Raw genomic sequence first — 14,862 nt, 5'->3', positions numbered from 1 at the left:
ACTGTAGGGACTTTGGAAAGTGTACATCTCCATGTATGTTTACTGTGGAGACTTTGGAAAGTGCACATCTCCATGTATGTTTACTGTGGAGACTTTGGAAAGTGTACACCTCCATGTATGTTTACTGTGGAGACTTTGGAAAGTGTACACCTCCATGTATGTTTACTGTGGAGACTTTGGAAAGTGCACATCTCCATGTATGTTTACTGTGGAGACTTTGGAAAGTGCACATCTCCATGTATGTTTACTGTGGAGACTTTGGAAAGTGCACATCTCCATGTATGTTTACTGTGGAGACTTTGTAAAGTGCACATCTCCATGTATGTTTACTGTGGAGACTTTGGAAAGTGTACATCTCCATGTATGTTTACTGTGGAGACTTTGGAAAGTGCACATCTCCATGTATGTTTACTGTGGAGACTTTGGAAAGTGCACATCTCCATGTATGTTTACTGTAGAGACTTTGGAAAGTGCACATCTCCATGTATGTTTACTGTGGAGACTTTGGAAAGTGCACATCTCCATGTATGTTTACTGTGGAGACTTTGGAAAGTGCACATTTCCATGTATGTTTACTGTGGAGACTTTGGAAAGTGTACATCTCCATGTATGTTTACTGTGGAGACTTTGGAAAGTGTACATCTCCATGTATGTTTACTGTGGAGACTTTGGAAAATGCACTTCTCCATGTATATTTACTGTAGAGACTTTGGAAAGTCTACATCTCCATGTATGTTTACTGTGGAGACTTTGGAAAATGCACTTCTCCATGTATATTTACTGTAGAGACTTTGGAAAGTGTACATCTCCATGTATGTTTACTGTGGAGACTTTGGAAAGTGTACATCTCCATGTATGTTTACTGTGGAGACTTTGGAAAGTGCACATCTCCATGTATGTTTACTGTAGGGACTTTGGAAAGTGTACATCTCCATGTATGTTTACTGTGGAGACTTTGGAAAGTGCACATCTCCATGTATGTTTACTGTGGAGACTTTGGAAAGTGCACATCTCCATGTATGTTTACTGTGGAGACTTTGGAAAGTGTACATCTCCATGTATGTTTACTGTGGAGACTTTGGAAAGTGCACATCTCCATGTATGTTTACTGTGGAGACTTTGGAAAGTGCACATCTCCATGTATGTTTACTGTAAAGACTTTGTAAAGTGCACATCTCCATGTATGTTTACTGTGGAGACTTTGGAAAATGCACTTCTCCATGTATATTTACTGTAGAGACTTTGGAAAGTGTACATCTCCATGTATGTTTACTGTGGAGACTTTGGAAAGTGTACATCTCCATGTATGTTTACTGTGGAGACTTTGGAAAGTGCACATCTCCATGTATGTTTACTGTAGGGACTTTGGAAAGTGTACATCTCCATGTATGTTTACTGTGGAGACTTTGGAAAGTGCACATCTCCATGTATGTTTACTGTGGAGACTTTGTAAAGTGCACATCTCCATGTATGTTTACTGTGGAGACTTTGGAAAGTGTACATCTCCATGTATGTTTACTGTGGAGACTTTGGAAAGTGCACATCTCCATGTATGTTTACTGTGGAGACTTTGGAAAGTGCACATCTCCATGTATGTTTACTGTAGAGACTTTGGAAAGTGCACATCTCCATGTATGTTTACTGTGGAGACTTTGGAAAGTGCACATCTCCATGTATGTTTACTGTGGAGACTTTGGAAAGTGCACATTTCCATGTATGTTTACTGTGGAGACTTTGGAAAGTGTACATCTCCATGTATGTTTACTGTGGAGACTTTGGAAAGTGTACATCTCCATGTATGTTTACTGTGGAGACTTTGGAAAATGCACTTCTCCATGTATATTTACTGTAGAGACTTTGGAAAGTGTACATCTCCATGTATGTTTACTGTGGAGACTTTGGAAAATGCACTTCTCCATGTATATTTACTGTAGAGACTTTGGAAAGTGTACATCTCCATGTATGTTTACTGTGGAGACTTTGGAAAGTGTACATCTCCATGTATGTTTACTGTGGAGACTTTGGAAAGTGCACATCTCCATGTATGTTTACTGTAGGGACTTTGGAAAGTGTACATCTCCATGTATGTTTACTGTGGAGACTTTGGAAAGTGCACATCTCCATGTATGTTTACTGTGGAGACTTTGGAAAGTGCACATCTCCATGTATGTTTACTGTGGAGACTTTGGAAAGTGTACATCTCCATGTATGTTTACTGTGGAGACTTTGGAAAGTGCACATCTCCATGTATGTTTACTGTGGAGACTTTGGAAAGTGCACATCTCCATGTATGTTTACTGTAAAGACTTTGTAAAGTGCACATCTCCATGTATGTTTACTGTGGAGACTTTGGAAAATGCACTTCTCCATGTATATTTACTGTAGAGACTTTGGAAAGTGTACATCTCCATGTATGTTTACTGTGGAGACTTTGGAAAGTGTACATCTCCATGTATGTTTACTGTGGAGACTTTGGAAAGTGCACATCTCCATGTATGTTTACTGTAGGGACTTTGGAAAGTGTACATCTCCATGTATGTTTACTGTGGAGACTTTGGAAAGTGCACATCTCCATGTATGTTTACTGTGGAGACTTTGGAAAGTGTACATCTCCATGTATGTTTACTGTAGGGACTTTGGAAAGTGTAAATCTCCATGTATGTTTACTGTAGGGACTTTGGAAAGTGTACATCTCCATGTATGTTTACTGTGGAGACTTTGGAAAGTGCACATCTCCATGTATGTTTACTGTGGAGACTTTGGAAAGTGTACATCTCCATGTATGTTTACTGTGGAGACTTTGGAAAGTGCACATCTCCATGTATATTTACTGTAGAGACTTTGGAAAGTGCACATTTTCATGTATATTTACTGTAGAGACTTTGGAAAGTGCACATTTTCATGTATGTTTACTGTAGAGACTTTGGAAAGTGCACATCTCCATGTATGTTTACAGTAGAGACTTTGGAAAGGGTACATATCCATGTATGTTTACTGTAGAAACTTTGGAAAGTGCACATCTCCATGTATGTTTACAGTAGAGACTTTGGAAAGGGTACATATCCATGTATGTTTACTGTAGAAACTTTGGAAAGTGCACATCTCCATGTATGTTTACAGTAGAGACTTTGGAAAGGGTACATATCCATGTATGTTTACTGTAGAAACTTTGGAAAGTGTACATCTCCATGTATGTTTACTGTGGAGACTTTGGAAAGTGCACATCTCCATGTATGTTTACTGTGGAGACTTTGGAAAGTGTACACCTCCATGTATATTTACTGTAGAGACTTTAGAAAGTGTAAATCTTCATGTTTGGTCCTGGCTTGGTTGTATTTTTGCTTCCGGTGCAAAGCTAATATCATAAATATGAATGTGTATGTAAATCATGTATGTACAGTAAGTTATATCAGTCACAGTTCAGTGATTTCGGGGAATGATTCGCTCTAGATGCATATATCTAATGAGGTTAAGGATACATGAAACTAGAATTAATCAGTGTGAATCATGTTGTTGGATGTGTGTTGTTTAAAATGGATTCACTGAACAAAACTGATGAAAACCAGACCTGGGAGCTGTGTTATTGGCGCTTGTTGCTCTTTTTTTGACGCATTTTGTCAACTACACAGAACAGGCCTAACCAGCTGTTCAGGTCAGCTGAAGTAGGGCGGTGAGTATATAGGGTGACGGTGGATCTGCATGTGAGACAGTCTGCTTCAGTCTTCATGACATGTGGATTACCTCTCATCACTGTTACCTTAATGACACCTGATGTAAATCTTTTCTGTGGAAAGGAACAAGAAGATCAGCAGCATCTACAGGTATACTGATGGTGGAATTGATCAATATTTGCTGTCCCAGTAGATGCCTGGATATAGCTTTGAATAAGTGACAACGTTATACTGGCACAGCCCAGGTATTTGCAGTCTGCCACAGAACAGAGGAAAATTGATTTCTTGGATTCTGGTGTGAAACATTAAGATGAACTGACAAAGTTTTATGCGTTCCCAGATTGAAATCGATTTCGTCACTTGCCATCCCATGTAAATACCAACCACATACTACTCGACCTGTTGGAATAGAGGTTTGTATACCTGGCTAAGGTATTGCGCCATCAGTGTGTCGATGTTTGGTTATCGCTACCTTAACATGGGAAATTCCAGTGGACGTCGCGGTGAAATCTCCGCAGACAGCTATGATTCGGATAGACGAAACCGCAGCGGGGTTGTGGGAGGTAGTTATGGTGGGCGATACAGTCGCAGAAAGCCGCTGCGCGGTCGCACCCACATCTCCTCATCAGATCGTTATCCTGGAAGTCCTGTGGGTGGAAATGTGGATGTAGTTGGTAGGTCTAGTATATTGTCGTATTTTACTGATACAGTATGTTGCAGATTGACAGTTAATCCTTAAGCCTGTGTTAAGGAACATGCACCTTCAAGTAATCCTCAGTGAAACTGTCCAATGGCTGGATGAATCTAGTTGTATACCCTAATTTCTCATCCTTTTCCCATATGAAAGAGAAAATTTCAGTGCAGTTGATTCACATTTTTCATTTGTATTTGGAGACAAAACTACATTGGTTGGATTGGCCAGTTTCAGGCCTTCATCAAAAGTATAAGTTTATCAGCCTACACAGAAAACTGCCTTCTGAACCTGCTTGAGTTAAACACCGTGCAAACATGCAAAGAGCTGAAGAATTACGTGTGCATCAAAAAGCACACGTGTGTCAGTTGTTTGATTGACCAAGTGTAGACATTTGACAGGAAAATGAAGACATGTTTACACCTGGTTTTTTTTCAGGGTCATATCTGCAACCATTTTAGTTCAGGAAAATGTTTAGGTTAGCAAGCCATTCTATCCAAACTTGTCATGCTGTGTTAAAATTAACGAGTAAATTCAACAAAAATATGATGGTTTACCAGTGCAAAGTTAACTTTTCATACATATTTCTTTGTTCTAAAACTTTTGTAAAATTTCTTTATGCACAGTGACATTGTTGAAGTTTGATAAAATTTGAAGATCGGTGACAAACTGTGGGATTAAAACCTTGATTTTTATCTAGATTTGACATTTATCTACATGTGTGAGATAATATAACAACAATCTAGAACATGCAAGTACCCATATTGTTTTTAACATTTACATTTCATTCCAGTATAAGTGCACTTTAACATGTAGACTAGAAGGCTTACTGATTTTATAACATAGTATCATAGCCCTATCAGAACAGCAGCGGTTTTCAGTGCAATGATAAAATCAGGAGTGTTTTAAGGAAGGGTCTGTGATGTCATAAAGAATACAAAAAGACAAACTTGTCTGACAACTTGTTAAGCATGTTAATAACAAACGTAGCTCACTCGGCTTTGGTCTAGTTTAATGCATGAAACGTGTTTATCTGTCAAATTGTTAATTGACATGTTGCCTAATGGCCAGTTGCGTGGCGTTGTCATGATACCTGTTAATACAAGGAAGGTTTAGCCAGTTTGAAAGCTGCCATGCTGGTTGGGTATCAAAGCACCATTTAAGATAATGCATTTCTATTTGTACATACACAACACTGTATACTGTATTTCACTCAAATTGTAATGTGCAGAAATGCACTGTCACATGTACGGGCCTTAAAATGATACCTTTTATACCAACACTTCAGTTGTTCTGATAAGAAATTAATGAAACTTCACGAAGAACTCTGAAATGGCCCAATAATTAAAGATAAGTGGATCAATCAGGATCAAGCAAATATTTATGAATATCTTTAGATGACCACAGTGTATGACTTTGCTTGAGATATGATGTCCTGAAGTGGTATATGATGTCCTGAAGTGGTATATGATGTCCTGAAGTGGTATATGATGTCATGTAGTGGTATATGATGTCCTGAAGTGGTATATGATGTCAAGTAGTGGTATATGATGTCCTGAAGTGGTATATGATGTCCTGAAGTGGTATATGATGTCAAGTAGTGGTATATGATGTCCTGAAGTGGTATATGATGTCCTGAAATTGCATGTGGTGACCTGAAGTGGCATGTGGTGTCCTGAAGTGGTATGGGATGTCATGAAGTGGTATGTGATGTCAAGAAGTGGTATATGATGTCATGAAGTGGTATATGATGTCATGTAGTGGTATATAATGTCTTGAAGTGGTATATCACTCTGGTATCTCTGATTAGTTCAGGATGGAACATTTATACCAGTTTCAGAGCATCAGTTGATTTTTGCACAAAGCTCTTCACCAGAAGCAACACGGTCAAATATGCTTTATTTTTGACCCAAAATTTTGGCCAAATAGTGCATTTTTAAGCACAAGTCTAATATAAAATATTACTTTTTGTGCTGAAGTGTATATTTATGTAGTAGAATATCACCTTACCTTCCAAGCAAACCTGAAAACACCTGATTAAGATAAATAAAAACCTCAGAATCAAGCAAAATGAGTAACAGTCATAAATTAAGTTAAATACACCTTAGCTGAATACAGCCATTAGTGTGCTCATTATCAATAAATATCTGAAAACATAAAGAAAAATGCTGGAGGACATGACACAGTTAACGCGCCGACACAGATGGCTGTAATGTATGGAATATGTTTACAGCAGTATCGATTTGTGGAGCGTGAAAATGTTTAGATGAAACAATGGTGCCATGTATTGTAAAGCACAGGGAATAAATCCATTGTGTTCATCTGCTGCACTCTTAATGTATGAACCCTGGTGTGCACTGAGATGTACAAATGCACTTTGGCGTTCCAGAAATTGAGTCCTCCAAAGAAAGAAAACTTTAGAGATTAGCTACATGTGTATGCACATATCCTCAGCGTGAGGTAGAAGTGACTTCATGCTGCTATGTATATGGCACATTACTATTCATCCACTTGTAAACCGATGGCGTACATGGGAAGGTCTGACAGCAACCTGCTGACGGTCCGATGGTTGTGGACTCCCCCGGACTCTGCCGGCTTTCCTCCCACTATAATTCTGGTTGCCGTCAGATAAGTGAAATATTCTTGAGTATGGCGTAAAACACCAGCCAAATAAATAAATAAACAGATGACACAAAGACATACATACAAAGATGACACATACAGATAATATACATGTATATGTAAGTACATGGTGATTTCTGTTTTCGGAAGTTTAAGGTACATGTGCCAGTTTCTATAATAATGAATTATTTATAACCTGGCTTACCTGTTGTCATATGTATAAAGAAATCCATGATTTCTTAAAATTAAATGCATTTGTTCATATAACTGTTTATTTATTTTTTTTTTTTACAAAAGTTAAAATTAATTTTATATGGAAGATAACCAGGAGTTGATTTTAAGAAGGAAATACATTGATAATGTATAAAAATGATGTATTGTATTTGCCTAAGTATTGGAATGGTTGATTCTTTGTAGTGGATTTTCAGTTTTATTTTTAATTCTATTTTGGGATTGTTTACTGTCAGCTCACCCATAAAACACAATTGGTGTCACCTAAGCTAAATGGTCACCGAAAGCATTTAGAAAACAACAAGTGGTGAAATAGGCCACATATTCTGGGGAAAATGTGACAAAAATAAGTAACATTTTTGACATTACAGTTTAACACAAAAGTGAAACAGATTGACAAGTGTATGACCCTGTGATTTTCAGTTGATTGTTGTTATGGGTCTAATTATCCATTTGAATTATTGTTTGGACATTCTGTACATGATGCCATGTAACATCCTGGACTCACTGCTATTGTTAGTGACACATGACTCCTGAATGGGTCAAAGTTCACTCAGTTTTTACATCAAAGTCCAATTTGTGGTTCTGCTAATTGTTTCAGATAGGAGACACAATCCAGGCAATGTGACATACGCAGTATATTATCAAACATTGATTTTCAAAATTTTGTAGAAGTCTTTGGAAATGCGTGTTAACTGATTTATTATCACATGGAACAACCGTGATAATTGCTAAAAAAATTGTGGTTTTTACATAATTTGACGCATTTAAAGACTTTAATGCTGTAACAAATTAATGTGGAGACTCAAACTTGATGTCACAAATTGAAGTCATATATTTGATGTGACAAATTGTGATGAAGTACAGTGTAGGTGTCTGTTCTTTCATTTTTGGTGTTTGATGTGTGTACCCTATTTCTTCTAATTTTTGGGGTCACCTGGTGTGCTCATTTTAGCCAATATATGTGTAATTGTAGAAGGAATTCTGAGTTCCTTTTTTTGTCACATGGTTAGACCATCAAATGAACATCCTCATATCTTCACTTTTCCAAAAGGCTGGTAAAGAATTATAATACTCTACTTTCAACACTACAAATGTCTGTCCCAGAAATGAGAAGAATGGTAGTGTGGAAGCCAGAAGCAAGTTTGCATTCCACAGAAGTACATGTATACTCCTGACTTCACCTGTAGTGTGTAGCGGTACCCAGTACTTTTGCCCTTATGGATGGCATAAGGCCTGCGTGTGTAGGTAGTCCTGTTTTACTCACTAAACTGGTCTGTTGACACTCACACAATACTGTCACATTCTTCACACTGTATGGAATGTGAAGTTGTCATTGAGCTCTAACATCTGGCCATATATTCCTGTGCGTGGGTGTATGGTTTGACCACACCTAGCTGTGGTATATGCTACATGCACATAACTGGCCAAATCTGATTTCTATTCATTACTTATCAGACAAGGCACGGGTGTGCCAAGGTATAGGATGAATAATTACTGCAAAAAAAGACATTGGTAATGAAAGAGTGTTATGTAATTTTTTTCAGGATTTATGAGTTGTTTTGTACCTGTATGTACCTGTATAGTTAGACTGTAATCTACATTTTCCTGTTGTGCGAACCATGAGGCTTTGTGAGTGTCCTGCTGGCATTTAGCCCAATCCCTCCAATTATCATCAGAATAGGGTTGGTTAAGGGTCACAGAGGCTGATGTGTTAACCTGTCACCAGGCTGGGAGATTTAAGAAGCCTGTTGACATTTGTCCTGTGTGTCTGGCTGGCTGACACATGGAGAGACTGGCACACTCTCTCTGTCTCCTCTACTGGGCCCCTCAACCAGTTCTATATGTACATGTATGGAGAGCATAATGCTTTGAGTGTTGAACAGGGGTGGAAACCAGCAGATTTATCTATCTGCTGGTTAAAATCATGTAGCCATTTTCAGAATCTTTCATCGTATGTTACAAAAAAAATTTCTTGACACCAAAGGTTAACTGTATTCAACTTAAAATTTTGTACAGGACTGTAAGTTCACTGCCGACGTGCTTGTATCTCATTTTGACGGTTCTCTTTATCTAACAGTGTATCTATGTAGTGTAAGCTGAGCTTTTTTTACTTGTAACAAGGTGTTCATGCAAATGCAGTTTACTACTATATTTAGATTGTATAAGGGCCTGTCACGCTTGTGATATGCACAGTAAAAGTACATGGAAGATGCAAGCTTTAAGTAATTCACCCAGCAGAAGCCAGAAAACTGTCTGGGATGATATTGAGCTACTGGGAAGCCTGTTAGTTAGGTGATGCAGGTGTGGGTTTATCATAATGATGGAATCTTGAGGGCCAGGGTCTCTGAGAGACAGGCTCCTGGGAGTCTGCACACAACCCACTCATGTAACTGTGCATATATTGTCATAAAACAGCCAGATAACCCAACTGCGGCTGGCAGGCATGGTTCCGGCAGCACCAGGCTTTATCACTGATGCTCACATTTAATGTGCAGATGTCTTCCAAGAAAAATCCATGATTAAATTTATTTACTTTAACAACTGATGTGAAATTCATACGCATGTATCAAGTAGATGCATTTTTAGAATGCTATTTTTCTTGTTGCACTATGTAAAAGCAATTAGGGTAAATACTGACACAGGTATGCATGTAGGTAGGAAATGTGAGGTAGACTTTTCACATTGCTGTGGTGTGTTTATATGCGTGCACATACATACCAATATCTAAAACATGGAGTATGTATGTTTTCAATGTTTGCCAGCAAATGAAACTTAATAACCCTGTAGTCATCTATAAAAGATGTCGCGGACCTCTGTGGCCAAGGTGGTTAGCATGCCAGAGTGGTGCAATGACCAGGAATCTCTCCCCAATGCAGTCGCTTTGAGTTCAAGTCCAACTCTTGCTAGCTTCCTCTCCAGCCGTATGTGGGAAGGTCTGCTAGCAACCTGCGGATGGTTGTGGGTTTCCCCTTGGATCTACCCGGTTTTCTCCCACTAATACTGGCCGTCGTATCAGTGAAATATTCTTCAGTATGACGTAAAACACCAATCAAATAAACAAATAAAAAGAAAAGATATCAAATGCCACATGTTTGTCAGTTACCAGCCTTCAGCATTGATTTTATTGAATAACGAAGGATAAATAGTGGGTATTACATCCATTTCAATGATTTTTTTGTTAAGTATACTCAATACAAAATCAAAAACTGGTAGTTTATACTTTACCGAGATTGTGGGAGCTAGATTCTAGTCATTAGGAATGTTTGCTACATTAATATATGCACTAAATGAAATATGTTTTTGTCCACTGAATTTTGTCTGTAGTTCCCAGGATTTTTATATTGTAAATTTCTGCTTCTTTGATGTTTTTCCTTAAGGCTTATTTTCTTGTTTCCCATCTAAATATTTTAATTGGAAAATTGGTGCAGATGGTAGAGCGCTTTTCAATTTTTGTTATTATTTTATGCAAACTAAAAGCCACCTTTTTCTGAAGTGAAGTTTGAAAAATGATATGCTTGATTAGAATTAGCCACACTATTTTGTGATATTAGCATGTTCCCACTACAATATACAAGCAACTGAAAGACCTATTCCTTGAAGAAAAATAATTATTCCTTCTTTCATTCACATTTGTTGTTGTTGCAGATGGGCATCGTGCTGGGGAAGACCCGTCAGTGTTACAGGTGCTGGAGGTGGACCTGTGTGTGGAGGCGAACACCAAGCTCCATCACACAGATGAGTATGAGATTACGCAGGAGGAAAGCAACACCTTCAGACGCCAGCAGCCCCAGCTTGTCACCCGCAGGGGACAGCCATTTGATATCAAGATTAAGTTTAACCGGGCCTATGATAGCAGCAAAGATGACCTGAAGCTAATCTTTGAAATTGGTGAGGACTTACTAATCATATAATAAGGTGTAACATTTTGACCTATTGGGGGCAGATTTTTCTCTGTTTAAAAATTAACTAACCTGTATTGGATCATTTGGATTAAAGATATTTGATAATCCAGAGGATCATAGGCTGTGTTTATCAGTAACTACGTCAAAATTCTTCAAAGGAATAAGATTGGAATATTAACAGGTGAGCAGGTTCATGTAGAATATACCATATTACAATTAATGTACATGTTTTTCTATAATACATTAAGAATGTCACACATTCCAAATGTTGCTTTCGTAAATTTTTCCAGACACAGTAGAGAAAACCTTTTTAAGAAAACGTACATTTATCATTGTATGCACATACAGTATGAGGAGGTGTGTATAAAGGTGTTGTTTAAATTATAGTTAATTATGTTCAATGATTGTAATTGAATTTGCTCTGGTTGATCAGGTGATAGCCCATTGCCCAGTAAGGGTACCCTTGTAGAGCTGGTCCTGTCTGACCGCGATCTGCCCAAACAGTGGGGTGCTAAGATTAAGCATGTCCAGGGGGAGCTGCTAAATGTTACCATCATCGTCCCACCCACCTGCTATGTGGGCAAGTGGAAGCTGAAGATCGATGTCATCAAGAGGAAACCAGATGAACGCATGAAGATCTACCGCTACCAGCATAAGAATCCCTTCTATATCATCTTCAACCCTTGGTGCAAAGGTGAGGCTGGCTTACAACCAATATCTGAGGGAAGAGAAAAACATTTTCCAATAACCACTAGTTCTGAAGCACAGGTAGCTGGCTGATATGGTAGAAATTGACAGAACTCTTTCTGAAATGGAAACAGTGAAAGAGCGCTGCTTTGTGTGTCATTTCCAGGAAAGATCGTGTACTGCCCAGCTGTAAATGGCTGTTCAATATTGTATAATTCACTAGACGTGCGTTTCTTCATGATTAGACACACGTTTTATATCTCTGATCAAACTGAACCTGTCCAGAGGTAGATACATTTATCCAGGGCAGAATGGGGATGTTTGTGTAGCTGTTGATAACCATCCCGACTTAACATGTTAAAGAGGTTCCAAATAAACCTGACGGGGCTGATAGCTGATGTACACATACTAACAATGTAATGTACTTTGTGTGAACAGATGACTTGGTGTACAACAATGACAAGACGGACATTGAGGAGTATGTCATGGCAGAGACAGGGAAGATCTACTCGGGCTCCTCAAAACAAATCAGCGCTAAGCCGTGGAATTTTGGACAGGTAAGTTCATGAACTTCAGTTTCTGGCAAACGTGTTAATTCCTGTGCCATGAGACATCAGATCAGTAGCTCTGATCAGCTAAATTCAGTTTCATTTAAATCATGGTAAGTGAGATCAAAGAATAAATGTGTTATGTCGGAATCTTTTTGGCATATGCATGCATGAAAAAAGTGAAAAGTAAATCTACAGATTCATCTACGTGCAAATGATGCAGTAAGCTGGTTTATTTAAAATTGATTCAACGATGACACAGCCTAATAAAGCAATCTTGTAAATGTATATAAAAAGTGTTTATGTATATAACAGAAGGAGTTATGCATGTGCTGTTGTACATTAGCTGTACATTAGCTGTGCATTAGATGTACATTGGCTGTACATTAGCTGTACATTAGCTGTGCATTAGCTGCACATTAGCTGTACATTAGCTGTACATTAGCTGCACATTAGCTGTACATTAGCTGCACATTAGCTGACATTAGCTGTACAGTAGCTGTACAGTAGCTGCACATTAGCTGTACATTAGCTGCACATTAGCTGTACATTAGCTGCACATTAGCTGTACATTAGCTGCACATTAGCTGTACATTAGCTGTACATTAGCTGTACATTAGCTGCACATTAGCTGTACATTAGCTGTACATTAGGTGCACATTAGCTGTACATTAGCTGCACATTAGCTGTACATTAGCTGCACATTAGCTGTACATTAGCTGCACATTAGCTGTACATTAGCTGCACATTAGCTGTACATTAGCTAATGCAGACTGTTTTCCTCTGGTGAGCAGTTTCAGGGGAATGTCCTGGACTGTGCTATCTATGTCTTGAACACAGCTGGACTGGCCTGGACCTCCAGAGGGGACCCTGTCAAGATCTCCAGGAAACTCTCTGCAGTGGTAAGTACTAGGCATTTTTATGTCTAACGTGACTGGCTCTGCAGGTGTGTTTTTGGAATAAGTGGCCTATGGCATGTAGGACCATGCACTCTGCCTTTTTGCCATTTTCTTGTAAATATTTTATGCTGATTTTTAATGGAATGATCAGCTGCCTCCAATACATGTAAGACTTTCCCCTTTGATTTCTGTACCAGATACTAACCATCTTATTGTAGATGTCAAACTATAGGAGAATCAGGTTGTATGTAATCAGGTTGTATGTAATAACCAGTAACCTATAACCAGTACAGAGTGTAAAAGACTACATACATAGACTCTTCAAACTATAGTTCAAAAGACCAAAGCATTACAGTTTCCAGTCAACAATTTATTTGTTTCACAAAATTATAATTTATTATGATTGTTTACAGTAAAATATGTGTGTATAGAATTTGTGTAGGTGGACTAATGGGAGACAACCCATGGCAACAATGAATGTGTGTATGCAGACTAAGGGCAGACAACCCAACATGATTCGTGCAGTTACATTGTAAAACACATGAGATTAGCTTCTAATAACTGTTTGAATGTGCTCCAAAACACCATTTACTGTTTTCTGTGTGAACTAAAATTATCTATGATCAAAGGATGCATGATTTGAACTCTATTAACCTGTACAAGATGAATACAAATACGAAAGCCTCTCCCCTAACAGCAGGACCACATGGTTGTTAATCCAGGTCAAAAGGTGAAAAAATGACATGCACTTTGATTTATGTTACAGGCAAACTCACCTGACGATAATGGGATCCTGGTGGGGAACTGGTCAGGGAACTACACAAGTGGGCGGTCACCTTTAAGCTGGACTGGTAGTGAGGAGATTCTGGAGAAGTTCTACAGAGAGAGACAACCGGTCAAGTTTGGCCAGTGCTGGGTCTTCTCTGGGGTGCTGACCACATGTAAGTTACCCTCTCATCACCCACTCTGCATCATACAAGGACAGAAGCACACAAAATGAACTAAAATCAGATAGATCACTGCCTCCATAGCCCCATGGGTTTCCCGAGAAAAGGTAGATGTGAATGTTCGTGTGAGTCTCTCGTGTGAGTGGAGAGATACAGCATGGGTGTTTCTCTATATGATACATGGGCCCAGTTGTTAGAAACTGTATTAGCTAATACTGGTATTAAGTCACATTTTTTAGTGAAAATTTTAGCAGCCAAAGTCAAAGTGTAACAGCAGCAGTTTTAGTTCATATTTAATGAAAAGTAACACAATCTGTTTTAGGGTAGGTACAAAATTGAACACATGGCTAAAAGTTAAATCTGGTATTAAGTCTTAAACCAGTTTTGAATAACCGTGCCATGATTTTGAAAGTCTGTAATACACAAGCAAACTGATATAGTGACAGGCAAGTATAGACTGACCACTGAGATGAATAAACATGGGGATGTTCAAAAGTTTCCATCTGTGATTTGAGGTCGATATCACTATGTTGCAAATATTCTTTCTAAAGACTGAATTTTGATAATTTAAAAAATTAAAAATCATACACCTGTTCCAAAATTCCATAATTTTTCGTGTATGTTCTAATCTTTTTGGATAAAATTTCTAAAATTCTTATTG

At 38.3% G+C, this 14,862-nt stretch overlaps 1 protein-coding gene across 1 annotated transcript in view; it reads left to right on the top strand.

Annotated features, from left to right (window-relative positions):
• Window positions 1-14,862, top strand: part of LOC135465525 (uncharacterized) — an 87,986-nt gene that overhangs the window by 44,472 nt on the left and 28,652 nt on the right. The window contains exons 4-8 of the mRNA XM_064742764.1: window positions 10,864-11,106; window positions 11,554-11,814; window positions 12,246-12,364; window positions 13,150-13,257; window positions 14,021-14,195. Of these exons, the coding sequence (XP_064598834.1) occupies window positions 10,864-11,106; window positions 11,554-11,814; window positions 12,246-12,364; window positions 13,150-13,257; window positions 14,021-14,195 (906 nt within the window). The remainder of the gene's footprint in view (window positions 1-10,863; window positions 11,107-11,553; window positions 11,815-12,245; window positions 12,365-13,149; window positions 13,258-14,020; window positions 14,196-14,862) is intronic.

This window comes from Liolophura sinensis, chromosome 5 (genome assembly GCF_032854445.1).
Source record: "Liolophura sinensis isolate JHLJ2023 chromosome 5, CUHK_Ljap_v2, whole genome shotgun sequence".
Lineage (NCBI taxonomy): Eukaryota > Metazoa > Mollusca > Polyplacophora > Chitonida > Chitonidae > Liolophura > Liolophura sinensis.
This window is presented reverse-complemented; position numbering and strand designations above follow the sequence as displayed.